This window comes from Orbicella faveolata, unplaced genomic scaffold, assembly GCF_042242905.1.
Source record: "Orbicella faveolata isolate gen_17 unplaced genomic scaffold, um_ofav_v1 contig_1, whole genome shotgun sequence".
NCBI lineage: Eukaryota > Metazoa > Cnidaria > Anthozoa > Scleractinia > Merulinidae > Orbicella > Orbicella faveolata.
In genome coordinates, this window is record NW_028301536.1 from 2,837,501 (window position 1) to 2,847,721 (window position 10,221).

At 36.6% G+C, this 10,221-nt stretch overlaps 1 protein-coding gene and 1 non-coding gene across 2 annotated transcripts in view; both read right to left on the reverse strand.

The window, feature by feature from the left end:
- LOC110052467 (uncharacterized) overlaps window positions 1–10,199 on the reverse strand; it is a 17,935-nt gene extending 7,736 nt beyond the window's left edge. Inside the window, exons 1-12 of the mRNA XM_089284889.1 lie at window positions 10,065–10,199; window positions 8,613–8,704; window positions 7,850–7,924; window positions 7,126–7,171; window positions 5,688–5,846; window positions 5,461–5,492; window positions 4,285–4,368; window positions 3,154–3,222; window positions 2,835–3,031; window positions 1,996–2,026; window positions 1,337–1,547; window positions 484–574 (exon numbers count right to left, since the gene is read on the reverse strand). Of these exons, the coding sequence (XP_089141015.1) occupies window positions 484–574; window positions 1,337–1,547; window positions 1,996–2,026; window positions 2,835–3,031; window positions 3,154–3,222; window positions 4,285–4,368; window positions 5,461–5,492; window positions 5,688–5,846; window positions 7,126–7,171; window positions 7,850–7,924; window positions 8,613–8,704; window positions 10,065–10,113 (1,136 nt within the window). The 5' untranslated portion in view covers window positions 10,114–10,199. The remainder of the gene's footprint in view (window positions 1–483; window positions 575–1,336; window positions 1,548–1,995; window positions 2,027–2,834; window positions 3,032–3,153; window positions 3,223–4,284; window positions 4,369–5,460; window positions 5,493–5,687; window positions 5,847–7,125; window positions 7,172–7,849; window positions 7,925–8,612; window positions 8,705–10,064) is intronic.
- Window positions 6,338–6,410, reverse strand: Trnat-ggu (transfer RNA threonine (anticodon GGU)). Its single transcript has one exon. It is a non-coding gene; the product is annotated as a tRNA-Thr (tRNA).
- Window positions 10,200–10,221: the final 22 nt, after the last annotated feature.

Consider the following 10,221-nt stretch of genomic DNA (forward strand, 5'->3'; position numbering starts at 1 on the left):
TTTATTTCTTACTTGCCATATGACATTCAGGGAAGAAATTGCCACCTCACCCTAATGAGTCTTAGTTATTGATCAAGCATGAGGTCAAGATGGGCAGATATTGGTCATGTTTATGGACTGACATGGAGTCCAGGTCCGTAAACTTGCATCTTGACCACATAAGCTTGGTCAATAAAGGATTTACATGTATTATGTAGCTTTGGAGGAAATGTCTCTTGCGGGACACAGCGGATAGCCCTGAGTGGGCTAGATTGCGCCATCTTGCCTGCTCTGGTAGCCAATCACAGAGAAGGGTTTGGTTCATCTCGCCCACTCACTCCATATAACAAGATTGCTTCATGCAATATTCTGAAAGTCACTTTTCCAGATGCTACTATCTATCACCAGTAGGTTTCCATCCCCCGGGCCCCTTCCCTGGATATTTGTGCTTGTACATGTAGGGCTTGCAATATTGGAGAGAGACTACAAGAGTAACAAACAAACCTGAAGTCTTTTGCATCCAGCTTGATAGCTTGAGTGAACAAGTCAACAGCGGCCTGATAGTTACCAAGGTTGGCCATCTCATTTCCTTTTACTGTGAATGAGACAATAATTTGACAGAGCTTTCAATTTCAGAAATTTCAAGTAGTCATTCTGTAATCATGAAAAAAATTACATAATGCTTGTAATGTTGTCCTGGAAACTTCAAATTTTTGTTTATTATCCTCACAGGACTTTGTCAGTTGTTTCTGCGGGTAATAATTTCCCTTTCTATAAATAAAGTCTCAGTAATTATTTCCTACATGTAGGTGAAGAGAGTGAACTTGCGAGGGAAGAGCAAACTAGCCAACAGATACATGTATGTAATGGGTAGTCAATTGAATTCACACAATAACTCCAAGGTATACATGTAACTTAACATGCAGACAAACTCCCATAAAAGCCATGTGTCTGAATTTTATTGTGCTCAAAGTGTATGCAAGTTACACAAGCATAAGAAAACACAGGAAGGAAACTAACTACATGAAGCATTCCTTTAAACAAATCCAGTTTCGGATTTAATTGATGCAGATTGTTTGAAAGTTCATGATATAACCTGGAACAAATGAGAATCTAAAACCAGCTTTGGTTTCCAATCTGAATGATCCACCTTCTGAATGCGGATTGTTTCGATGGCAGTCCAAGATTGGTCTGGCAATAAATGTAACAGGAAATCTTGGATAAAACAATTGTTACATTACAACTCTACTTGGCCAGGGAGGACTTTAGGAAACTTGCAATTTTGCTCATTTAACTCTACTTTTAATAACAAATTTTATTCAGTCACAACGATCGTAAGAGCCTCATAGGTACCAACCTGCTACTTGTCTGCTACGTAGTATTACAGGATCTATCTGTTCTGTCGATGCCTGTTGACTGGAGCTGTTTTTTACATTAGACTGTGAACTCTGACTGGTAGTAACAGGCGTATTATTTTTAACTGTCGTAGAGCTGGTGGTTGGAGCTGACGCTGGATTACGACCAGCAGCTCTTGCAAAGAAAGCGCTGGATGTATCCCATGTGGGCTCCTGGGGAAGAAAAAAAAACTTTAAATGGTAATAGAAATTAGCACTTGCCCATTCACCCAGGCAAGTTTCAAGTATAATTATATAATTGGATATTTTTGGGGTGCATTCCTTAAGGGTAGTGCAGGACCATGTTTCATGATGGCACATGTACAACAAAACTAAGTTTCTGGGGTGTGACCAATTTGGAAAACAAGCTTTATTAGTTCCATTGTTAACGTAGACAGGGTAAAGGACAGCAGTCAACGCCTTACATGAACACTGTTCACTGTACATGTGGGTTAATTTTTAGCAAAAAAGACATTCAAATTACTTCCTTTTAAGGGGATGAATTTTATGCACCAGATGATGCTCTATCAGCAAACAGTCTTTGGCCAGATAACCAATCCTGAAGATTTGTACATCTAAACTTTGCAATATGTCAAGTACACAGCATTTTGCATTGTCTAACCTCTCCACCTGACAAATCCTCATCTTCACGCCTGCGTAAAAATTGTGCAATTAATAGTTAAACCCAACTATAGTTTAGTGGTAGTGGTAAGTTCAAAAACACGTGATATCTCTGATTGTGTTTGTATAATTTCAGCCAGACTGTGCCTGCACAAAAGTATTAAATTTTGGCCGAATGATGTAATATACAAGTGGAAATTCCTATAACATTGATATCTTCCCTTGTACTACACCATCTGCCAAAGCATAATCATGGCAAAATACATTTACTTGAAATTATGGACAGCAGTATGTTGCAGTAAAGGCCAGAAGATTTCAATAATGCTGTCATTTTAAGAACATACAATGTACATGTAAACTGTGAGCGTTAAATATTCTTTTATCAGCAGACTGTACTTTTAAAAAACCACTGTTAGACAGTATAACTGGACAAAAAAATTCATTAATGGTAGTATTTGAGGGCTTGAATTTCAGCTTGTTCTTTGTTATAAGCAACTCTCAAACTTTGCTTGCCCCGAGTAGTTACAGTTACATGTTTGCTTAATATTAGTTTACTTCTTTTGACGTAGTTCAATTGATACAATATAATTCTACTTGCCTGGGTCCTAACCCATTGGGTAAGAGAATACAAGCCAAACAGGAAAATCAAAGAGCACATGTCCTAAGAATTTGAAAGCAACTTTTCTGGAGGCCTGTATTATACAGCTACATGTATCATGCCCACAAAATTTGATGTACAAATTACGATACTGGTTATGTCACAGTAAGACACGAACATGTGAACATGTGAACTAAACATTGATCACAAGCAATGGTTTAAAGTTGATGCACTCAGCTTACCTTTTAGATGAACTTTGTTCTGTTTTTCCTGACTGTTGTAAATTTGTGTTGTTATTCAAAAACTGTTCTTTAAGACCATTTGATAGTTTTGTATTGTTATTTACAGTTTTACTTGTTGTATTTCGTTTTTTATCCACATCTTTTACTGGCACTTTACTACTAGCAGGAATATTTTCTTTTTTATTATTATTCTTTTGCTGAAAGGAAGAAACAGACATACACATTAATTTTTATTTTTATGCAAAGAACATCTCTTACATATTAAATGGGCACATACAATATGTACAAGTGGTTGTGTACAAAAGAATTGACTGTGTACCTGTATATTTTCTTTTTCATCTTTTCCTTTCTTCTCCCGTTCTTTTTCTCTCTTTCGTTCTTTGTTTCTCTGTCACAAAAGGGATGTATCAATTGTCAGTCAAAACTCTCATATACACACACTGAATATGGGTTATTGACCAAGAATGAGATCATCTTACATTACATATCATTCTGTTTTTTTGCATGTTTATGGAACAAAGACAAAATCAAGGTCAATAAAGATGCAAAAAAGGTAAGAGGCTAATATCTAGCCATCCTAACTGATCAAGCTTAGTCAATAACAGATTTATTATTAATATGGGACAACCAAAACTAAAAAATTGATCATTATTTGCAGGACACAGCGGGTAATCCTCAGTGGGCAAGATAGTGCCACCTTGCCTGCTTGGGTAGCCATTCACAGCACAGGATTTGGTTCATTTTGCATACTCACTGAAATAGCCATGTAATAAGAGACCACAGTGACCTTCTACTCACAATTGTACAATTTACACGCATACACTGTACGAGACCTTACTTTTGATTACAGGTTAAAAATCCAGTGTGTGTATGCATGACCTTGACCAGGACTACATGTATGGTATAATGGCTGCTCAGGAAAGAAGTCTACTAGTCAGAAGTCTAAAAAATAATGTGCTTCTGTATGGCCATGCCTACAACCATTTCATCTGCCTTTACAGTGGTTTACAGGTATATAAACCAGATGACATGCTCAGAGATAATCAACTGCTAGTCAACTCCATGATGTACATGTTGCACTCCAGCTGGTATTTGACTACAGAGACCAAAGAATGAAGCAACAAGGAACAAATTTGGTTTTTCTGGTACTTTGCCTGTCAATTCTCCTGATTGAAACACATTTCTTATGATGTTATAGTGTGACTAGTGCTGAGAATTTAGTGGCACATCAAAAATGAATCCCACAGTTGATGATTTTCTTTATTCTCGTCATTGTTCTGTTTGGCAGTGCACTGATAGTATATTGATAGAATTATTCAATCATACATAATTCTTACTAATCATTTCTTCTAGTTTTGTTTTACACTGACAAAAAGATTAAAAGGAATACAGATCTGCCGTGTGGATACCAATAATTCCTGGGTAGTAAAGTGTCAAGTGAAAATCACACCTTCTTTTTTGCTCTCCTCTTTTCTGCTTTTTTCCGATCTCTTTCTTCTTCCTCTATAAGTTCTTTAGCATTTTTCATAGCTTCCTGCAGATTATAAAGGACAATAGGTGGCCATTGACGACACATATTAATAAAAAGAGAATTGATGCATGCCTGTTCAAGAGGGGCAATGTTTCATATACTGTAACAACTAATTAAAAGAAAAAGTGAAGACCTCTACCCTCACTCCAAATTTACATGACTGTACACTAAATAAGAGCAGTTTTAAAAGCATCTGAAAGGAGGTAGATATTACGTAACTTCATTTTCTAATTGATGTATTGGGGGATGAGGTACACTCCCTTATATAGGCTATATACAGTAGCTATGTGTAGCCCCAAGGGGTATCATAATGGTTTTTTAGCCCGTTTGGTCATGAATTTGGTATCGATTTTGGTCCTTTTGGTCTCAAGTAGGGTACTATGGTTTTTGCACTCTTGTGTTGAATTTGTATTTTTTTTTAGAACAGGTTACTTTTTTGTCATTATCATTAAGACCACCAACTAAAGCCCTTCACAATGCCTTTAACATTGGTCTGAACTACATGTAGGTAGCGAATTGTATCTATAACAAAATTCTTGATCGTGATTGGTTCTCTGTGTGCCTATTGGTCACGTAATTGGCACGCAATCACATGGGTGTCTAATTACAGGTATCCACTTTGAATTTTTTTTAAATTGGATACCTGTAATTGGATACCCACGTGATTCGCATGTCAATTATGTGCGCTTTAATGGCTTCCTTCACGATGTTTCCTACAGTTTTTAAACCTTATGAGAAGCGTAACAGACGTTTTCGCTCAAAAGAAGTTCTCAAAAGACATTTTCAATTCTGAACTTTGTTATAGATCCAATTAATTAGTAATTGGACCTTGTGTTACACATTTCAGGGAGTAATTGTGCTTGTAACTTCAAATCAGCCTCGTACTTCGTGCTTGTCTGAATCTGAAATTACTTGGACAATTACTCCCTTAATTGCACTCCACCAGGTCCAATTATTACTATAATTGCTAATATGAGACAGGTCTGAAACAGGGTATTGATTTTGGCCAGGTTTGGGAAGAAGCATCAAACTTTAACTGATCAATAAGAAAGCAAAGTCAAAGCAAAGAAACAGTGACTGCCATAATTAACTCACCGCCTCTGATAAGTTATGTGCTGGTCGGCCAACTGAAGACAAATAATTTACATTAACAATACACTCAAGCAAAGATCACATAACTGAAAGAAAGTTAAGGCTGTACAAGGTGTAACCACTTGACAATAATAATGATGATAATAAAAATCACTGTTATTGGATAAGTTCATAAACAGATCTGCCTTCCAACACAAATATAGAAAGTGGAAATATGTCAGCTATGGCACCTTTTTCTGTAGGTTTCCTCTCATATTTTTTCCTAAAACTGCGTGCTATACTTTGAAGAATTTCGTCATCGACTTCATCGTCATCATCATCATCGTCATCATCATCGCTATTGTAACTGTTGTCTGAGTCATACATTCCAGGGCAGCAACCAAACATTCCTAAAAGAACAATCACAAAATGCTAAATACAGAGACATGGCAGACAAAGTGTGCAACACTTGTCAGGCTCAATGCACTGTTCAATAGAATAACTGGAAAAGCAGTTTGTTGTGATAAGACAACTGTGATTACTTATGGTTAGTTCACAGTTGTCATATGATTACAGTACAGACTATATCAGAGGTTGAGTTGTCAAGCTCCATAATCAGCTGTTCTGAAGTGAGAGTCTCTGTTTCCACAGTTATTGCAAGTTGATTTGCTTAGTACATGAATTTAAATGAAAGCCATCTATTTTTCAAAAAGATGTTACACAGTTGTCAAAATTAATCAGGCACTATAATATCAAGTGGTGGGCCCAACAGTTTGGAGATTGTGAAGTTTATATGAAATAATTCACTATGAACTGCAGTAGTAGACGAAAGTGAAGAATGATCATTGCAGTAAATTTTCCAATTTATGCAATTGGAAAGAAGAAGCCTGGAAAAAAATCAGGGCTTCAACGGGATTCGAACCCGTGACCTCCGCGATACCAGTGCGATGCTCTACCAACTGAGCTATGAAGCCACACATTGGGAGCGAGGCTACTTAATTGAGTTCATATCTTCCCGTGAGGAGTGAAATGATGTGAAGTTTATATGAAATAATTCATATATGAACTGCGGTAGTAGATGAAAGTGAAGAATGAGCATTGCAATAAATTCTCCAATTTAGGCAACTACCGCAGTTCATATATGAAATTATTATTTCATATAAACTTCACATCATTTCACTCCTCAAGGGAAGATATGAACTCAATTAAGTGGCCTTGCTCCCAATGTGTGGCTTCATAGCTCAGTTGGTAGAGCATCGTACCGGTATCAAGGAGGTCATGGGTTCGAATCCCATTGAAGCCCTGATTTTTTTTTTCAGGCTTCTTCTTCTTTCCAATTGCTTAAATTGGAAAATTTATTGCGATGATCATTCTTCACTTTCATCTACTGCCGCAGTTCATATATGAATTATTTCATATAAACTTCACATCATTTCACTCCTCACGGGAAGATATGAACTCAATTAAGTGGCCTCGCTCCCAATGTGTGGCTTCATAGCTCAGTTGGTAGAGCATCGCACCGGTATCGTGGAGGTCACGGGTTCGAATCCCGTTGAAGCCCTGATTTTTTTCAGGCTTCTTCTTTCCAGTTGCTTAAATTGGAAAATTTACTGCGATGATCATTCTTCACTTTCAGTTTGGGGATTGTTGCTGTAATTGATCAGAGCTGTCAATTTAAAATTTACTTACCATTTCGGTGGAAGAAAATGTGAGCAAATAGGTCAAACATATCTGCCTGCAAGTTCAGAAGAAATGAAAACCCTGTGAATGGCCATTGATCATCAAACATAAATTCTAGGAATTACAGGATTTCTGAAAGAGGCTAATACATGATAAAACATAAAGAGATCAATTATTACACCTGCTTCCAGTGTTACATGCAGAGGTGACATCCTTCAACCATCTTTTGACATGCCATTTTTTGACATGCTATGTAAATAGCTGAAAGACTGTTTAACTGTGAAACTGGCAATTTTTCCAGTTATCAGTGGAACAAATGACAAATGAGTGATAATTACTGACCTCATATGCATGAAGAAGATTGTGGACTTTGCATGGTTCCTGATTTATCAGAAAATTCAAATGATTTTAGTGTAGGCGATCTGCTCTCAATAGTGACTTCCGGTAGAATTGGGACACTACCACTCAGATAACATTCAAAAGATGTAAACATTCAAAACAGCCAATTTATCTCTCACAGAATGACTTCTTGATACTCCTTTGTGAAAGTTGAGTTTGACCATAAAGAAGTCCGTTGTGCTTATATTTTTGACATAGGCTTGGTTAAATAGCATGTCAACTCATGGCATGTCGAAAGATAGTCGCTATGCACAAAATACTGAAAGCAGACCATGTAAGATTGTAAAATATAATTTAATGTACAGACATGCAAAAATAGTGTTCATAAACATACAGGGGATAAGTTGATTTCATCGTCAGAGTCTTCACTTGTTAACCGCTTGTATGCGGAAGACACTTCTTGGAATTTCTACAACAGAAAATAAAGGTTTGTTAGAATGCACTTTAATCCAATTAAGACATTGTACACACAATTTGTTTCAATTTTAAACCAAAAACTGTAATCTTGCATCAATAAAATTCCTAGTTCCATAAAACACAACTGCATGCTCAAATAGATATACAGTACAGCGTACATGTACACAACAGTGTACATGTACATCTGAGATTTGATTGACTTGAAAATTCTGTTACAGATGAAACATATGTTGCTTTGGGATGGCATGTTCAAAGTGCGATTAAGATAACTCAGGACTAGCAAGAATTTTGAATTATTTTTGTAATTGGTGAGTGAGGGTTTCTATCCATAAAAATAATTATTGTCTGTCCTTCAATTTTAAGTTTCAATAATTGCACATAACATAAGCAGTGAAAAACGTTTCTGTAAGGGAAAAATTAATACTGATGTTAAATTTAATCCTGTCTTAGCATTAACCCACTTTCGAACAATACAGCCCCATACAGTAATTTTTATTTATTGCTGGTAGATTTAGATTGGTTATCACTTGCATGCAGGATATCTCTCTATGTGGATCTAAGCAGCTTTTCGTCAAATTTCACACCTCACTCCTGCAGAGAATACTGCAAGAGTGGATAGAGAGGTACGCTGCACATGTATCTGATCTGTTACCTGTTATGCAAAGTTCCCGACAATTTACCTTGGTAGCTTCTTGGCTGTTATTGTGCTTATCAGGGTGCCATCTCAGTGCAAGACGTTTGTAACTAGATCTAATTTCTTCATGACTGGCTCCTGAAAACATAGAAATGGTTCATGTATAAGAAGTTACCCTACAGTGTACGTGTAGGTATTCAATCCTGTATCGCTCAGCCAAGAGTCCCAAGTATTAAACATCTGCCGCTCACATGATAAAGTGAAACCCAGTTAATAAGCCACTGAAACTTGGTCACATTGAAGGCTCCTTTCCCTTTGATCGCCATGATAACTGCGATAAAGTGCTACAATTGCTCAAAAAAGGTTGGGTGATTGTTACAATCACAAACAACTTTGCATCGATTGTGAAGATCACATCAATTATTGAGATCTACAGAAAGCACTTTCCAGAGAATGTATCCATACATGTAGTTGCGATGAAACACACATCAGAATGAGCAGTGCATTGTAATTAGATCCAAGTCCTTTTGGGCATTCTCTTATTCTGTAGCGATCATGGCAACCATATGGAAACTGGTGGCCGTGAGGATCACTCAACATTTTCTAGAGTGATCACAACAATCATAGTCATTGTTGCAATCATAACGTTTATATGAAAACCAGCCTTGATGTTCCAGCCACACTGGACGGGTGCTTAAACATGGATTAGAGATAACATAAATAAGCTTACTGTTGAGCCAAAAGAAAGTAGTTGTAATTAATATAAAAAAGTTTATGAAGATATGATTGATTAAAATTGATCATGATCATTGATCATGATTGATAAAAAGTTAAGCTACCAAAACAAAACAAAACAAAAACAAGATTTGTACAAGCAAGATTTAAAACACATTAAGTACTGTACTTTGACATTTTCCTCCTGTTGTCATTTCCTTAGTTGATATGAGAGTTTGATAAGTAAACATGTTGCGGTTAAGGCTTATAACAAACAATCAAACGCGTAATACTATCAGTGTGAAGCAATATTGACAACATTCCCATACTTCCCGTTTAAGAATAACAATTGTCTGCTACTCTACTCGGAGATTCACCAAAACATAGACTAAAATTATCAAACACCGAAATTAAGCGGACAAAATTTTTGCGACATTGAGTAAATTGGCTTTAAAGAACATGTTTTTAGTTTATATTCTTACTGAACTGACAAAAACAATAGTTCTAATTTACGTCACGCAATTGCAAGAAGATCGAATGAACACGGGTCCAGAATCGAATTGAACACAACACACTTTTAACAAAAGCCCTAAGGTATTAGGAGTGTTGGCACTAAGTGTCAGTTTAAAACACAAGATTGCAGATTATTCTTGATTACAAATATTTTAGCTTCCTGGAGAGCTGTTGATCGCGAAATATAACTTGCATTTCAACAAGTGTTTGCTTCAAGATAAAAACAAATTTGGTACATTTGAACAGATGGTGAAGAAAAGAAAATACAAACCAAACGGAAGCTCTAAGATAGCGAAAGCTTCGCTCTTCGTAAGGCCCATTTTCAACGTTCTAAAAATACTTCGCTCAGACTTTCGCTGCAAACAAGTACGCCATGTTTCATAATTTTCACGTGTAAGATTTTGGCGCGAATGTAGAATTCTGGGAAA